Here is a 19,413-nt window from a genome sequence, read left to right as displayed (position 1 = left end):
TGATATAAGAAGTTTTGTTATTAAATATTTTCTGTAAAACTTTAATAAGCTTATTTAAATTTATTTTATCTAAATAATTAAAAAACGAATATTAAAAAAATAAAATAAAAATTGAAAGGAATATAGAAATAAAAATAATATTTTAATAAAGGGAAGGGATTAGCTATGCGGTTAGCATACTGGACTCCCACGCGGAGGTACCGGGTTCGAATCCAGCAGCTGACCCTTAGATTTTCTCTTCCTAGGAGCTTCTTACAGCTCACTGTCCGGTGATGGACAGTGTTGTCTGTAACGAGAGAACACTGTCCGGAGGCCGGCAGTACACTGGAAAAAGCTCCGGGCGCTAATAACCTCAGCTGTTGATGCGCAAAAAAAAAAAAAAAAAAAAAATTTAATAAATAATTAGATATTTTTAATTATAACAGTTAAAAAGGTTATAGTGTTACCTTATAGAAATTTAAAATGGATTCTAGTGATTCCTGTTTAGTTTTTTTTTTAGTTAATAACCCTAATGGTTGCAGAAAAAATATAATATTTTACTCGTGTGTAAAGTATTTTCCTCACACTCGGCTCGTGTGAGGAAAAGTACTACTTTCCACACTTGTTAAATAAATAACTATTTCTCTTTTAAAAAGCGAAAAAAGGTAAGGAAAACATATGATTTTACATTACTAATATTTTCAAGGTTCTAATTTATAAATTTTCTTTTAATCTCAAATATTTGAGCCATATTTATATCTCACTAACATTACATATCTTGTGAAACGTACATTACGATTAAAGTAACCTTACACAGATAGGTTACAACAACTCCTTCCTGAGAAATGCCTTAAAACTTATTTTTTTTCATTTTCAAAAAGGAAAAAGCGAATCTATCCACCCTTAATCGATTTTTTTTTTTACATAAGTTTAAGATTTCTGTGTTTTTTAATTATTTTATTATAGTTGGTAAAACTGAACAATGAACACTAATGAACGTTGAAGGGAATTTAAGTTTCAATTCTCAATACCGTTCTCGACGTGCGATAACTGACGGCAAATAATGACATCAATACTGAAATAAAAGGACAACTAACTGCACGAAAATAAGGTTTATGGTTTAAGAATTCTTTACGCCCGGCGATTATCTATTATTATTTTTAAAAACTATAAGGCCAGTAGTGATGTACGAGACTTAGGGTGCGTTCCACTAAGCGACCACAACGATCAAAACATAACTTCAGGCGTTACACTTGGCGACCGCGGTCGTTGTGGTCGTCGCGAAAACGTCACTATTTTCGCTCACGCGAAGCCCTTCTACGCTTCACCTTAAGGTGCTGGGTCGAAGTGGGCGTTCAGAAATTGGCGCAATTTTTAAAACAAAATATGGCGACCGAAAAAATTATCTCATGCAAATAAAAGTATTATTTCATGTAAATAATAGAATGTGTTTCTCGAAAGTCTACAAAAAATAAATAAATAAATAATTACTTATCCCTTTACACACTAAATCACTGAATAACACAAAATCATTTACCTGAAATAACTTTTAAATTCTTCATCTGAATAAAGATCAATTACTCTGATAGCTAATAATACGTGGCCTAAGTTTTCGCTTTTTATCATTGCGATTTTGTAAAATTGCATTCCACTCTTCATCGGAACTAGATGAAGAACTTTCTAAAGCATTATTAATAAATATCCAACTGTTGCCACAAAAGACATTTTAATTTTATTTAAACGTAAATTTTATAAATACTCCACTAAAATGTAATATAAAAAAATTGAATTATATATATTCTTTTAATATAAGTCAGCTTTACCAATAATTAATAAAGTTTATTATAACTGCTTATAAACGGGGTTAAAATTAAAAAATAACCTCTTCAAGCTTCTAACTTATTTTCGAGGCCGCCATATGTAATGTTTACATGAACGGTTAAAACGCCCACAGTCCATTCCACTTGGGTTTTCGATCGCAACGCTCGCAAGCAAGTGGAACGGGCAAAATCGCGGTCGTGAGCGTGGTCGTTGTGGTCGCTTAGTGGAACGCACCCTTAGATGACGCTAAAAAAAAAAAAAACAGAGAAATTGAGCTTAGAATATGAGAACGAAAAGTGTTAAGGAAGATCCGCATTTGTGCGAGTATTTAACGAAGTAAAGATGGCCGTAAGTTGGGACTTCTGAAGAGCCTTAGAAAAATAAACAAAAATAAATTAGTTAAAAACAATAAAAGTCACAGAAAGACGTAACTGAACTAAAAATCTTCTTAACAACTTTTATGAATAGAATCTTCACCATTAATTTTCTTTCAAGTAACAACCCTACAACACTAAAATAACTACAGATAAAACTTCCTAAATAAAACATAAATTACATGGTTTACAGTGAATTACACCGAACATTGCTTCCAAAAACTTGTAAGCAGTATGTAGTAATAATGGCACACTTACAACATCAAAGTAGACAGTTTTAACTAAGGTAATTTAACCAAGACACTTGTTTAATTATTGTCCTTTACTAGTTCGTGTGCTGCTACCTGGTTGTTAGTGTAGGAAAACCATGAACATATGGCTAACATTTAGAAAGTGACCACAAGTAACTAGGCAAAGGAGACAATTCCATCCTAATTCACTACTTTGACCACATGGTTGAATTGTAGGGGTTGGCCAAAATTCTTTTGCTTCATTTACAATCTTCAGTATATAAAGAAGAAGTGGATATTTTGTGTTCACCAAACACTGAAACAGATTTTATCTTAAAAAATATGTATATAAGTTCTACCTAACCTAGATTTTTTTTTCTTTTTTAATTTAATATCACTCGTAAACATAGAAAGTGTTCAGGTTATAAATTTGTTTTTTGTAGGACAAATTGGATATTGAACGTGACTATACTGTTCTCCAATACATCGCTAATTTTAAGCCCTAAATTTACTGTTTGTGAAATTTAGAGATAAACTTGAAAGAAATTACTACCACAGTTCTCTTAGAAAGTATATAAATTAACAATTCTTAAGAAAATGTTTCCTCGATGCTAAAAGAGGTTACAATTTTTTTGTGGTAACAATCACCATTACTGTCGTTTAAGATATATTCTGAAAATTGTCAGAACAGGGAAAACAAGATATTTTAAAGTTCTCACTACTTACATTCATTTAAAAAAGAAACTACTTACGTTAGATCAGAGTTCAGGCCTTCTGTGTATTCATAAGTTTTTAGCATTTATTACGAAAATAGTGCAATACAACAGGATACATACTTCAAAATTTTACTCATCAACAGTAACAACGTCACAAGCTCGAGCCCCCGAAGATTGCCGACAAATGGCGACGAATGTTAACCAAAGTCCCCGAATGTACCATCCACCATCAACCATAGTAAACAAACTACCATAAAAATCCCCATAAGAGTGTCCACCACCCCCTACTATTGTCTAAGGGCTGTTCGGTTTACGATATACTAAATTATCGTACGCTTAGTAGCTGTGCACGACATGACTGGTCGTGATGGCGTATACGAAAATAACTTGTTCAGTGTATTATTAATTTTTTTTTTTTTTTTTTTTAAAAACTTTGCATTGACCTTACAAAATAAAGGACCTTTTTTAGAAAATAAATATAGTTAAAATATAGTCAAATATATTTAATATTAAAGAAAGTATTTGTGCCCCCGTAAGTGAACCTTAATTTAGTAGCTAGACGTTAAGCACTGCCTGCAAAATATACAGTTACTTTTACTTTTATTTTATAAAGGAACATTTGTTTAAGTGACTATGTGTTTGTTTATTTAAAAGTTAGATTTTTTTTTCAATTTTATTTATTAAAAAATGACTCTTAAAAGTTTTATATAATTTACCATTTTATTTGAAAAATTATCCAGATAATTTTTTTGTGTAGGTTATTCACTGGGGTCCACCCTTCTAAAAAAGCCACTTCAGAACAAAGTGTAATGCCTAATATCAGAATCTTCATGGTTGCAATATTTTCTTTTTTTTTTACAAGTTTCAAGTTTTTGACTAAAGAATCAACAAATCTAAAGAGAACTAATTATTTTTTTGAGTTTTTGCCAAAAATAATTTACTACCGTACTTCAGCGGGCTTCGAAATTCATGACTTGGCATTTGGCCGATTTGGCTCCCAATCAATATTGGCATCTTTGTGTGTATCATGTTTTGTCAGTCAAGAGGGTGTTCATTTGGTGGTGGTTGGTGGATTTTTTTTATCTCCAAAAACTTGGTCCTTTAAATTGAATACTATATTTCTATGTGTATGTAAATGGTAATAAATATTTTGAATATCAATTTTTGTTTCGTTTAAATTCAACTTCTTTTTGGTGAAACAAAAATGCTTTAATGGAAAATAATGTTTTTGAAGTAAAGCTTTAGTTCGAGTAATATCGGCTACTGTCGGCCAACTACGGTGGACACGAATCCTGGTGCTAGACTTGGTACACGGCCCGCCCTGGTTTTGTATTGTAGAGCGCGGGAGGGGTCGCCAACAGTTCAGTCGTACAGTGGGCCCCATAGGCTGCGCCACTAGCTGCCCCTCGTTCGAATAATCTATTTATTTATTTATTTATTATTATATATTAACAATAATATCTCGTCAACTATCATACAATCAACCATTTCCACCGCAAATCTGCGGCCTACCAGTTTAATATTAGTGAACGCCCTTGTTGTTTACGGTCCAGCAATAAGATGGAATGCCAAGAATTAGCTCCTCTAGCCCAAATGGATGCTACACCGCCAGAAATGGAACCTGATTTACCACCTCCACCGCCTCCAGGCTCAGCCGGCCTAGCCACGGTCACCGTTCCGGACCAGGCGCCACCTCCGGTGCCTCCCCATCAGCATCCTCCACAACAACAGCAACAATCACAAGAGAAAAAGTAAGTGATAACAAAAAAAAAATACACACACAAATAAAAATAAAGCAAATGCTTCTGCTATTTTTAATAATTTTATTTTTTTTAATTTAATCATATTTTAAATTTATTTATTTTTTGCTTACTTATTTACCTACAAAATTCAGAATATATTATAATGGTTTGAACCATAAATCAAAACAATTATTGGTTGGTAAAGTTCGTGTAAAACCTAAAGTAAGGTTCGCATTACTTTTCAATTTCCAAATTTTTGACTTTACAGAAAGAACCTCCTCATCAATCAAAGTTTATCAAAAAATTGTTAATTACGCCTAGATTAAACAGGAAATGGCACTTCATAGCATCATAGTTCCTCTACAAATGCCTTTTAGATTATAACGAAAGTCTTTTGAATTTTTAGTATATACGCACATATTTTTGTTTAAAAAAAGATAAAATCAATCTTCAGAAAATAAACGAACGATAGTTTTTAGTAAATGATAACGCCGGTTACTGATATCTAGTTCCGGTCAAATAGTCTTATGAATTAGCTTATTAAGACTTAAAGACTACTCGCTTAGATAAACCCAATAATCTAGAGATTAATTTACAAAATATTTCTTGTATATTTTTTACCAGCGAGTTTATTGGTTAACCTTTCAACACAGATTGTTTCACCAGTGGACTTCAGGTGACTTTCTTTTCATTCTACGTCCTCAAACTTTTAACTTTCTTAAATTTTATGAATCTTTAATAGTCGATATAATAAAGATTCAGTGCAATAAAAAAGGTGATGCCACCATAACACAACTTAATTTTCTATTCTGTAAGTTATTGATAATCATTTACGTCTGCATTGTGTATATAAACTTAGAACATCGTTTGAACTGTTTACAAGAAAATTACTAAAAACGAAACAACCAAAATTACTCGCTAAGGTCACATTTCTGCTCTTTCAATTTTCAAAAAATTCGAAATTTGATTCGAGAATTTCCAGTTTAAAAGGTTGTGATTCTTGCCACCGCCTTTAAAATATTTTTTTTATGGGAATTTTTTAAATAAAACTGATTAGCTCTTTAAATGAATGTAAATTCGATTCTTAAATTTCGAGAAAATATCACTAAAATGAAGTTTATACTAAAGTCTAACTACTACAATACCGGCCAGCCAAAAAAATTGATTCTAAAATTAATTAAAAAAAAAAATTAAACCCTTCAAATAAATAAATGAAATACACATTTATTAATATGTCATTTCCGGTACAGAGTTTAAAGCGAAACCTACATGCTCGATAGTCCCATCCGATGTGAGGTACTAAACAGAATATTAAGTTTAAACATCCTGTTATTGTTTAGTATTTTTGAGATATTATACGCTTGAACATATATCACAGAGGCTGTGGCAGTCACCAGAACAAATACTAATTTAATTTTCTAAAAAAAGGTTACAATTTCGATACGCTGAAAGAAAAATTATTAATTTTAATTTTTTAAGCAGTTTTCAGCAGTGAGCTATTATAAAGAATTATTTAAATATAATTGAAATTAGCGCTTAGTCTTGGATATAATTTAATTTAAACCAATAAAACGTAATAAAAGTACATTTTGAGTCCATTTTATTACTTTAAAAAAGGGAATCTAGCTGAGCGAGCCCGCAATGCAAGGATGTATTGCTGGTAGAGTGGGTTCGCTACCCCATCTTAGCCTTTATATTATATTTAAAAGGAGTAATTTTCGCGCCGAGTTTTCAACGAATTCGCCACAGCCTTTTAGATCAGAGTTTGGGCAAAAAGTTTTGATATAGCTAGCCATGAACTTTTTTTTTTTTTTTTTTTATGATTTAAGGCGCGTCAACTAGAAAAATAAAATTCAAAAAATCTAGGAAATCTTTAAATTATGTCCGATATAATGATTTCTTTTATTTAAAATTTTGTGTTAATTTATTTACCTATAACTAGGGTTGCCAACTGCCCTTTTTTTTTTGGAAAGGACAGTCCTTTTTTAACACCTGGTTGTTCTTGTCCTTTCTTAAATTAGGAAAGGACGCCTTTTGTCCTTTTTTCAAATCTAATTTATTTTATTGTATTTTTGATTTAAGTTCTGACTTCTGAGACTTCTTAATTTTGGCTTGTTGTTTTTCTGTTCTAACTGAACTGAATAGGTCAACAGGTTATTGGATGTAACGATGAACAAAATGCAAAAAATGGTGCTGGATTTCATGATTTTTATGGTAGATTCTTTCATAATGCCGACGCTGTTTTGAGGCCCACTTTTTTGCAATTAATTAGAGATTTCTGCATCAATTTTTAAAATAACCACTATTCATGATATACCTTACGAAAGGTGATTGTATGTAGATGTTTTTCATGAATAGTGCACGGTTTTTTCATATATAATATTTTTGAGAAAAATGAAGTCGAAAGTTTTTGGAAAAAATTAGAAACTTGCTATTTCTTATGTTTGGGCCACAAACTAAAATACTTGATATTATTATTTTGGAATATAAATTAGCTAATTTAAAAGGAAATTTAACCTTCTTTCTAATGAGCTTATTGAAATTGCTGTAGCTTTAATAGTTTGAGAAATATAGGCAACTGTTTGCTAAAAAGTAGTAATAACTTGAAAAAACATAAAATTAAAAATATCTCTAAAACGGAGCCGAATCGAGCCATAGTTTATATAGAATTTTTTTGTTGCAAATGATGCCCAGAATCGCCTCCCGAAGTAACGTTAGTATTAATGCTGGACACCCTGTATATTCCCGGACCCCAAAAATCCAGTCGACGGCCCTGTAGGGTGTCCTTTTTTGGAACTTTATAGAGTTGGCAACCCTACCTATAACAGAGAATATTTGACAGCTTTCTTTTTTTTGGGTAGGAAACCAGTAAAATAATCACAAAAAAATGAAAATTAAGAAGAAAATTGTTATTCTTAAGAATAATTTTCAAAATAAGGGGAAGAAATCATTCATCTTTTCACTTTTATTTGAAATATTTCACAGAAAATTATGATTTCGGAGTTAAAAGTTACAAATGGTGACTAGATCTTGTCCATTACGTGTACCGTTAAGATGTGCGCACATGTTTCGTAATCTTCTTCAGACAGCTAAGAGAGAAAAATAGTTTTTAACTGTCTAGATAGGATATCCGGTAGAGAACGGAAACTAAGCTGATGAATGGACGCAGAGGATCATGGGGGAACATTTAATCCAGTTTAAGTTAATGTTGGCACTACATAGATGGGGCAATAACAATTGTTCTGAATGGTTATTGTTTATTAGGACTGGACTTGGCGAGATTGGAGGGTTCAATATTCTATTCTTTACATCTAATTTTTTAGGTGTATCAGCTATTTGTATTGTGCTGGTAGATTAGACTTACTTCCTTAATAGCAGGTCTACCAACAACGCCAAGCAATTTCCCTTCATAGGGAAAGTTATGTATTGGCTTTTTTGTTTCAGCCAATGTTAAATCTCTTTTCCAAAATTAATTTGTTGATTACCAAACATTAAACCTTGTTAAAAACAAATAAATAAAAATGGAAAGTTTGGTTATAATACAGGGTGACCATGGTTACATGCTCCACCCACTTTTTTTTTAAACGGCGGGAAATTTCGAAAAAATAAAAAACATGTATTTAATCATTTTTAGTCTAGTTTATTTTCAGTGATTGACCAATTTTTTTTAAACCCCTGTATATCGAGATACAGCATCCAACTTTTGTTTTCCAAATGGAACGTTATATTTTTTGTTGCATATTTTTGTAGTATTTGAGCTCCTAAAAACAACAAAATTTTTTTTTTTGAAATCGGTTAGGTTTTTCAAAAGTTATGGTAATTTAAAATATGAAAAACAAATTTCAGTTTATTGTCAAAATTTTTTAAAGAATCTGTTCAAACTGGGCACAATCAACGGATAGGCAAGCCAAAACTCTGGACTCCCACGCTTTGCTTGTAGCAGCACTTATGGTGGCGAGTTATTCGGCGTTCAGGTAGTTCTTTCTACAAACGTTTGGTGTGGAGTTTTAGGAAATCAACTAATCGGCCCCATACTTCTACAGAGAGAACTTAACTGGTGAAAGGTATCTAACTTTTTTTTTTAAGAGACATTTTGCCAGTTCTGCTTGAAGATGTTCATCTACAACGTCGGCTAGATATGTATTTTCAACAAGATGGTTGCCCGGCACATAAAGAGAGAGTTGTTCGACGTTACCTGGACAGAAATTTCCATGAAAAGTGCTTAGGGACTCATTGTCCCATCCAATGGCCACCTCGATCTCTGGACTTAACCCCAAATGGACTATTTTTTGTGGGGGATACCTAAAAAAATAAAGTGTAAAGTATCCTTAATCTGAAACGTCGATTAACTCTAGCCTGCCCTAGATCTTGACTTTGCCACCATTAGTGCTGCTACAAGCAGTGCGTGGGAGTCTAGAGTTTTGGCTTGCCTATCCGTTGATTGTGCCCAGTTTGAACAGATTCTTCAAAAAAAAAGTAACGTAATTTTTGACAGTAAACTGAAATTTGTTTTTCATATTTTAAATTACCATAACTTTTGAAAAACCTAACCGATTTCAAAAAATTGTTGTTTCTTTTTTTAGGAGCTCAAATACTACAAAAATATGCAACAAAAAATATAACGTTCCATTTGGAAAACAAAAGTTGGATGCTGTATCTCGAGATACAGGGGTTTAAAAAAATGGGCCAATCACTGAATATAAACTAGACTAAAAATGATTAAAAACGTGTTTTTTATTTTTTCGAAATTTCCCGCTGTTTAAAAAAAAAGTGGGTGGAGCATATAACTCTGGTCACCCTGTATAACAATCTAAGGTTTAAGGTTTAATGGTAAATTATATTAATCATATATCCATTAAACGACAAAAACTACGATATATTTAAAGCATAATATAACAAATAATTGTAGGGTTTTTGTTGTTAGTAGTAATAATGAAGCTAAAAACTTCAACAACTAGGGGAAAAAAGCCAACTAAAATTCACTTCTTGAAAGTAAACTTAATTAAAATTAATACACTTTTTTCCTTAAGAGCACTACAATTTGCAGATGTTGCCAATTCCACCCTTTTTCCAAAATGCCATTAATGGAAGTTTTGTTTTACAAGGTTACAAAGTTTAGCATATTTATATATATATATATATATATTTGAAAAACAATTTTCAAACAAAAGAGACCAATGCAATAAGGTTCTTTCATTGGTGGAAACGTAGTTAGTTACATCTGTGTACACACCACTTCTAAACCAATTAAATGAAGTTTAATATAACCCGAAACTAAATAAATGACCATGTACAGGATACTCTTCACAAAACGAGGGGACTAAATACGTGGGAGTGTTCAGATAAATATTTTCAACAAATATTTACATCTATAACAGTTAAAATGATAAATAAAAAAAGAACATTACATAAAATCAATAACATTTTGTTTGCGATCAACATCATCTGTACTTGTCATTGAATAAGATTATAAGGTTATTTTTCTAAACGTAAGAAGGTTTTTTTTTAAAAACCTGTTTAGAGTTACTTTAAACCATATACCTATTTGCTCGGTGTTTTCTATGGAGTTTTGTAGGTTATTTTCTTTGGTTGGCCAAAGATTTTTATGAATAAATTGTAAAAAGAAAATGATTTAACTGCATTTCCTTCTTTACACTGTAGTTGTTGGGAGAACACTTTCCATTTTCACTTCCAAATAGGATTGTCGTTTTGTTGGTTATCCACAAATTTTTTTAAAGCTTATACGAGGTGTGTTCAAAAAGTAACGGGAATTTTCGTTTTTTGAAAAAAATATTTATTTATTCATCTACATTAATATTGTCGCCTTCAAAGTAGTCCCCTTCGCATACAATACACTTGTGCCAGCGCTTTTTCCAATCCTCGAAACACTTCTGAAACTCGATCTTTGTGATAGCTTTAAGCTCTTTCAGCGATTCGCTTTTAATGTCATCTATGCTTGTAAAACGACGGCCTTTTAATGTTCTCTTTATGTTTGGAAATAGAAAAAAGTCACATGGAGCCATGTCTGGCGAATATGGAGGCTGGGGCATCGTTAAAGTTTTGTTTTTGGCCAAAAATTCACGAACAAGCAATGAAGTGTGAGCAGGTGCATTATCGTGGTGCAAAATCCATGAATTGTTTTGCCACAAATCCGGGCGTTTTTTTCGGATTGCTTCACGCAAACGGCGTTGAACTTGTAGGTAGTACTCCTTATTGATTGTTTGACCTTGTGGCAAGAATTCATGATGCACTATGCCATTAAAATCGAAGAACACAGTGAGCATAACCTTCACATTCGACCGCACTTGTCGAGCCTTTTTCGGTCTTGGCGATCCAGAATGCCTCCACTGGGACGATTGAGCCTTAGTTTCGACATCATATCCGTAAACCCATGTTTCGTCACCTGTTATAACACGTTTCAGTAGATCCGCATCGTTGTCGACTTCATTGAGTGACTCTTGAGCAACTTCCATTCTCCGCTGTTTTTCCTCGAAATTCAACAATTTTGGAACAAATTTTGCTGCCACACGTTTCATACCCAAAACATCCGAAAAAATTTCATGGCATGAGCCAATTGATATGGCAACATCATCAGCGACTTCTCTGATTGTGATTCGGCGATCGTTCATAACCATTTCTTTCACTTTTTTCACGTTTTCATAGGTTGTTGATGTGCTTGGACGTCCAGGTCGTTCGTCATCTTCAACGTTTTCGCGGCCATCTTGGAAACGCTTATACCACTCGTAAATCCTTGTTTTACTCATAGCAGACTCACCATATGCCTTTATTAACATTTCACACACTTTATTTCATTTTTTACGCAAAATTTAATACAAATTCTTTGATCCATTTTTTTTAACAAACAAAAATCGCCAAGCTCGAAAAACACGTCTAACCTTAACGGCTGCCACTTAAGAAGTAAACAATGAATATTACTGAAAACTTTATCGAACTTCAGGGGCATGTGTACCAACATAATAAAAAAAAAAATTTTACAATCAGACTCTCCAAACCCGCGAAATTTAAAAATTCCCGTTACTTTTTGAACACACCTCGTATGTATCCGCTTATTAAGCATTCCTTAACAAAAACTTACAATTTTAAAAGTTAAGTATAAGTAGGGTTGCCAACACTATATAGTTCCAAAAAAGGACACCCTAAAAAAAATTAGGTACATTCAGGGCCATCGATAGGATTTTGGGGACCGGGAATATACAGGGTGTTCAGCATAAGACTACCATAACCTCGGGAGGCGATTCTGGGCATCATTTGCAACAAAAAATTCCATATAAACTATGGCTCGATTCGGCTTCGTTTTATACATATTTTTAATTTTATGTTTTTTCAAGGTGTTACTACTTTTTAGCAAACATTTGTCTATATTTCTCAAACTATTAAAGCTACAGCAATTTCAATAAGCTCATTAGAAAGAAGGTTAAATTTCCTTTTAAATTAGCCAATTTATATTTCAAAATAATAATATCAAGTATTTCACGTTGTGGCCCAAACATAAGGAATAGCAAGTTTCTAATTATTTCCAAAAACTTTGACTTCATTTTTCTCAAAAATATTACATATGTTTAAAACGTGCACTACTCATGAAAAACATCTACATACAATCACCTTTCGAACGGTATACAATAATTGGGGTTATTTTAAAAATTGATGCAGAAATCTGTGATTAATTGCAAAAAAGTAGGCCTCAAAACAGCGTCGGCATTATGAAAGGAATTCACCTACCATAAGAATATAATTGATCAGAATCATCAAAGCCAGTACCTTTTTTGCATTTTGTTCATCGTTACATCAATAACCTGTTGACCTATTCAGTTCAGTTAGAACAGAAAAACAACACGCCAAATGAAGAAGTCTCGGAAGTCAGAACTTAAATCAAAAATACAATAAAATAAATTAGATTTGTGTGAACAATATCTGGAAAAAAGGACAAAAGGCGTCCTTTCCTAATTTAAGAAAAGGACAAGGACAACCAGGTGTTAAAAAAGGACTGTCCTTTCCAAAAAAGGGGAGTTGGCAACCCTAAATATAAGGGTTGATTAAACTCCAAAAGGTACCACAAATCAGCTAGTACCCAACATTTCATTCATACTTCTAGTATCATATTTTTTAGAATGTATTAGATGTCACAGACCCTTGTGCTGGTCTTTTATCACCCATAAATATTTTTCTGTTAGAATAATAAAAGATGTATCTCATCATCATAGTTAGTACTAAAAAGGCACTTCATTTTAACTCTATTCCAAATTATTCTGGTGATTTATCTTTATTCTGGAATCATCATCACATTCACTCGTACATTAAGGTAGAATTAGGGAAAGTTAGAGTTGGTCTTTTATCCGATTATAAGTATACCTCGAAACCTTCTTCAAAAAGACGTCCAAAACAAAAACAAAAAATCATTATTCTTTGATGGATTCCTTGGCAATGTGAAGCCGACAAGCTGGTAGAAGCCTTCAACAGCAATAGAACTGCCAATTAACATAGGCCATAGGTCAGCGAGGAAGGCTATCTTTTCTGCGTGAATGAAGAAGTTAGACAGAAACTTTTGGGAGAAAGTAAAGGAAAATAATTAAGGAGTGCTTGGTCAAGAAGAACAGTCTTCAGCCAAGGACAATGGCCTCAGACAATTTCAGGATTGGGGAAAAAGGCCATACCATTTACTGCAGAAAGCAGTTTAATAACATGGTATTGCGTAAAATTCTCTTCTCTGTTCCCAATGTGAGAAGTAAAAGATACCATTGAGGTGTTCGTCCTCCGGCGTTTGGGTAAAGATAACCGACTGTCTTATCAGAAGACCAAGTATAGCTTTGTTAGACATCGTATGTCTGAACAGCCAAGGACAGATGTAGAATGAAAGTAGGAAATACTTTTTTAAAACAGCTTTTTATTCTTTTAACCAAACAAACTTGAATTTTTAACTTCATAAATCTTTCACAAATATATTCAAGTGCAAGAAACTGCATAGTTATTTTAAAATTAAACCAGTTGTGTTGGGAAACAAGGAAACAAACTGAAAATTAGAAGTTACTTAGAATGCTGCACATATATTTACAAACACTGATCATTATAACTGCAATTATTCCCTAATCTTCTGCATATTACCACTTACCAGTTACCTGAAGGACCTAACCTTAAGGATAAATTGAATATTAAATTACTTTGTACATAATACAGGTATTCTTTTGGTATTTTACAGTATTCAAGCAACATAATTTTGTAAATATTTGTAAATAAACTGTATGCATACTTAAAATAGGGCATATTTATTCATGAAAATTTTACCAAGTTATTATCAAGAGATGAATATTAATCAACTGTAAATTACATCTTCATTAAAATCATTCCTTAAACTCTCGTTCTACGGCTACGTATCCTATTTTACTGTAATTACTGTTTAATGATATTTTCATGGAGATTTTGAAGAGTCCAAAATTAAAACTTACTTTACAGGTTCATTAAATTAACGAACCACTTTTTACGAATATTGTGAATAAGATACTGCACTAGTTATTGCAATTGATATACAGTCGAGGCTCCCATAAAGGACACTCTCACTAGCGGCCACCTCCATTTACGGACCAGTTTTTGCATTTCCCCGTTTTACCCCTATACACTTGTCTGTATAAAAGAACCTCCGTCTAACGGACACTCTACATAGCGGCCTCGGACATTGATTTTGGGGAACGGATTATATGTTTCACCTCCCACCAACGACCACCTTATTCTAAAAAGTTCCTTTGACGCGGTGATCAAAATAATTATCCCCTCTCAAGTTTTTCTTTTTTTCTGGTTTTTCCTAAAGTTTCCTATATAAGCTCCGGACATCTTGTACCATTTCAATCATTTTTCAATATTACTTTGGACGTACAATATTATTTTTTCCGATATGTCTCTCAAAAGATAGTGGTTAACTCTAGAAGAGAAAATAAATGTGTTAGATTTTGCAAAAACCAAATCGAGCCATCGTCAATTTGCCGAAAGGTTTGTTCTATTTTTCTAATAATAGATGATAGTATGATGATAATTTTACCATAAATTATTATTGTTATGAATAAATGTGATAATTATTATAAAAATTATTAATTAAGTCAATAATATGTAGTTTTTTGATCAATTTTTTGGATAATTAAGAAAAATTTGATGCATATCATATAGCTAAATAATTATGCAATTATGCACGTTTTTAAATCTATTAATAATAAACAATTTTTAAATAGATGTTTGAAAGAAAAACCCATATTTTTTCATTATGAAACTTGCCTACCTCCTTCTAACGACCACCTCCAAACAGCGGCCACTTTGCTTTCCCCCGCCAGTGACCGTTATTGAGAGGTTCGACTGTAATTTATTTGTGCAGCGTATGTCTTCATTTCACTACACTTCATTACACTATGTTACAGTTTTTTTTTGTTTTTTTTAGAGGGGGAAAATGCCAACAGGCACCGTCCGCCGAGGCCGGGAGTGTGGGGCTTCACCCACTAAAAACCCCCTCTTTTCCAGGTGAGTTTCCTCCACGGCACCACCATAAGGTATTTCTTCGGGGAGGCACCTCGTATATTATTCGTCACCTTTTACAAACAGATAGTTCCTATCTTTCGATCCTCTCCAGATCCTTCCTCTTTACCCTTAAAATCCTCCTAATATTTAAGGCGATGACATGCCAATTTTCTTTGCGTCCTAGCATTGCCATCATCAGCGTTTCCGGGACAATAACTCCTGTAATGTCCATAATGTTTTTCCTTTCTACCTTCCACCGCACGCAGTCAAAGAGTGTGTGCTCAGCGTCGTCCCTGGGTGAGTCACCGTATATACAAGCACCATCAGGGCGTTTTCCCATGCGGGCTAAGTATACCATGAAACAGCCATGTCCTGTAAGGATTTGGGTCATGTAAAAGTCGACCTGACCGAACTTCCTTGTGGCCCATAGTAATGGATCTGCAATCAATCTGGCCGTCCATCTTCCCCGGCTCTCGTTGGCCCATCGGGCAGTCCACTCCTGTTCTACATGAGCTTTGGCTAATTCTTTAGCAGTCCCTGCATCCACGCCTTCTTCCTTTCTCAATAGGTAAGCTTTCTTCCTTGCGGAGGCCATTAGATCTATTGGGGTCATACCTGCCAGAACTAAGGCAGCTGGCTCCGATACTGTCCGATATGCACTGATTACTCTAAGGGCGCCTTTTCTCTGCACTGCAGCTAATATCCTTCTATATTTATCTTTTCTGAGTGCATCTGCCCAGATCTCACCTCCATACAGTACCACAGCTTCTGTTACCGAGATCAGCATACGGCGCTTACATGGAGCCGGGCCTCCGATATTCGACATCAGTCGACTTAAATTAGCAGTTATCTTGGCTGCTTTAATTGCTGAGTGCTTCAAGTGCTCACCGAACTTTACTTTACCATCTACAATAATTCCCAGGTACTTCACCTTTCTTTTGACCCTAATTACATCATCTCTAAAAGGCATTTGTCTGCATAGACTATTTCTTTTTTTTGTGATAGTCAGTACTTCCGTTTTTTCTACTGCTAGTCTCAGTCCATGTTCTTCCAACCATAGACATGCTCGCCTCATCACTTGCCCAAATCGGATCTGTGCGTCATCCAAGTCTCTAGCCAGTATAACAGCCGCAACATCATCAGCGTAACCCACCAAATAGGTATCCGGTGGCATACTCATACGAAGGAAACCATCATAGACTATGTTCCACAAGTCAGGACCCAAAATGGAGCCTTGCGCCGCTCCTCCAAAAATCTTTTTGTTTTTGTTACCTTCTACGGTGTCATAGGTAAGCACTCTGTCTTGCAGATAATTATCAATAATCCGTAAGAGATAATCTGGCAGTTCAAACTCTTGTTCCAGGGACTTCATGATGTCCTTCCATCTTACGGAATTGAAGGCATTTCTCACATCCAGCGTGACCAGAATTGCCAGCTGTTTTTGGCTTCGGTATCCTTGTAAAACACCTTCTATACCCTTCATAACATCATAGATTGCATCTATAGTGGAACGTCCTTGTCGGAATCCATATTGTCTTTCTGATAATCCTCCTGCCCGATCCACCGCTGCCGACAGCCTGTGTTTTACTATGTTACAGTGTTAGAAATGAAAAAAGTAGACGTAGTTTACTGATGTACCTAACTTTGCTTTACTGATGTACCTAACTTTGCTTTACTGATGTACCTAACTTTGCTTTACTGATGTACCTAACTTTGCTTTACTGATGTACCTAACTTTGCTTTACTGATGTACCTAACTTTGCTTTACTGATGTACCTAACTTTGCTTGCTTCTTTATAACCACTTTTTGTTTTTGAAAATGCAACTGACGGACTTCAATGTAAACTAAGTTCGAAAATTTTGACAGAAATCAAACGTGAAATAGAAGAGAAATACGTCACTTAATTGTCTTGAAGTACTGTCAGCTTAATTCACACTTTGTAAAAAGTACTAATGATAAAGAACGCCTTGGTTTCTATCTTTATTTATATGGACAAATTTTAGTGATTCTCGTTGAACGTAACAACAAAACGAGCAAGTGTAATACAGACGATAAAGGCGGCCATTTGAGCGTCAGTAGAGCAAAATACCATTTATTTTATTGCGAAAGGAGGGCCATTCTTTGTAGCAGAGAGAGATAAACCATTTGTTCAGCAAAGAGATACTGTAGTAGAAAACTAGGCTCTCCTATAAATTACAAACGCAATGTAACTTTAACAAGATACTGCAATTTAGTGAAAGAACGGTTAAGCTCTTTATGTTGATGAATAACAATATGTGTTAGATACAACAAAACTAAATAAAACATCTTAGAGATCGAAATAGAGTTTAAATTTGCGGTTTTTCAAAACAGGTTTGCAGTTTCAAAGCAGAAATTCTTTAAACTATGCCAACTAAACTGTAATCGGCTGTGGAAACAAAAGACTCTGTGGTTGGGCAGAAATCAGATTACATAGATCACTGGCCCTTTCACAAGGCATGGTAGGTTCAGGAAGCAGTTCTGTACAAGGTGAGGGCTTATTAGCTCAGGAACTATTGTGCAGATTGTGTCAGGAAGAGGAGGAAACGGACTCTCACTTGTTGTTGTTCGCTATGTTCAACCTAGTGGTTGCGCTATGAAACCTTTGAACCTTTGATACCAAAGGAGATGGTACCGCAAAAAGAACTAGTAGGGAAAGTTCTCCACCTCCTTAGTAGGGGAGGTTTCGTCCACTAGATCCAAAAAGGGGGAATGCACAATAAGCCTCTTTTGGCTGCGGTGCCGTGGGGTATAGGTCCATCCCTTTTCTAATCTTAACTCAACTTAAGCTGCAATCAAAAACTTATATTTGAACCATTTTTTAAGGACAATTTTTGGCAGGAAGGATTTGGTGGGCAAACTCAGTTTTTAGGGTTTATTGAGATAATATCCTGACAAGTTTCAACTGCTAAAAATCATCTTCTAGAGTCTGACCCTCCAAGAAGCACATTTAAGAATTGCCTACATCCACCATAGCACAGATCAAAAGACAATAGACATCGGTATTGTTGTAGATGTCGATGAAAACAACCACGAAAAGAAGATTTAAGTGGCTTTCTAATGTATAGGCAAGAGTGGAAATTGTGGTTTGATTAGGAAAGGCTACAGGGCGAAATAGAATTGACCAATAGTTAAATGGCTAGTATTAATTCTTTACTTAGTTTCGAGCATAAATTACAAAAAACTATCTAGGGCAAAACTAAATACAAACTATTTCTAAAAGAATCGGCTAAAACTGAATGACCAGTAGAGTAAGGTCGTGAAGAGAGTGCATAAGAATGAATCCCCAGTGAGTGGATGCAATGCAATGAATGCATTTGAGTGTCCCCCAAAACGGTAAATACTCTGTTGCTTCTACAGTTCTGAGCCAAACTGGCTTTAACTGTATAAAATCTTTACAGCCTCTACTTCTGTCTTTTGAATTTCCATAATTCAGTGATTCTACAATTACAAGAAGAAGTTTCAAAAAAATTAATCAAAACTTCAACATTTCGAAATGCATTTTAGCAAATTCTAGCAGTTTATACTATAATACTCAACTTGCTAAAAAGCCACTGTTTGTACACGGTTAACATCGTAACATTTACTCTAGGCTTAAAAGAACAGAACTGAACAGACGCTATCGACTACTTAAAAGACTCTTAGACGATAGATCAAAACTCTCTCTGGACAACAAAAGACTGATTTATACTTCTTTTTTGAAACCCATCCGGGCGTATGGAATAGAGCTGTAGGGTTCAACCAAACGCTCCAATCTCCAAAGGATTCAATCTCTTCAATCTAAAATACTTCGAACTATCGTAAACGCTCCATTTTATGTCTCTCAACCTGGACTATACACACTGATCTTAACATTCCTTTTGTCACCCAAGTTACTGAAAACACGATACAGAAAACTCCACTTCAGCCTGCAATCTCATATAAATCCCTCTAGCTCAAAATGTTTCTTCTAGAACTCTTCCTGATAATAACTCGGACAAGACGCCTTAAAAGACAGTGGCCTCGTGATCTCCTCTC

The 19,413-nt window shown here is 34.2% G+C and overlaps 1 protein-coding gene across 3 annotated transcripts in view; it reads left to right on the top strand.

Moving 5' to 3' along the window:
* Window positions 1-4,456: 4,456 nt before the first annotated feature.
* The window catches only part of LOC141447157 (transmembrane ascorbate-dependent reductase CYB561-like), a 246,981-nt gene continuing 232,024 nt past the window's right edge, over window positions 4,457-19,413 (top strand). Inside the window, exon 1 of one of the 3 annotated variants that reach the window (XM_074114408.1) lies at window positions 4,457-4,871. In XM_074114408.1, coding sequence (XP_073970509.1) covers window positions 4,681-4,871 — 191 coding nt within the window. In that variant the 5' untranslated portion in view covers window positions 4,457-4,680. The remainder of the gene's footprint in view (window positions 4,872-19,413) is intronic. The other 2 variants (XM_074114411.1, XM_074114410.1) reach the window with 2 other exon arrangements.

This window comes from Rhodnius prolixus, unplaced genomic scaffold (assembly GCF_049639745.1).
Source record: "Rhodnius prolixus isolate KJV_2025 unplaced genomic scaffold, Rpr scaffold_7, whole genome shotgun sequence".
NCBI lineage: Eukaryota > Metazoa > Arthropoda > Insecta > Hemiptera > Reduviidae > Rhodnius > Rhodnius prolixus.
Note: the sequence above shows the minus strand (reverse complement) of the source record. Positions and strands in the feature narration are given on the sequence as shown.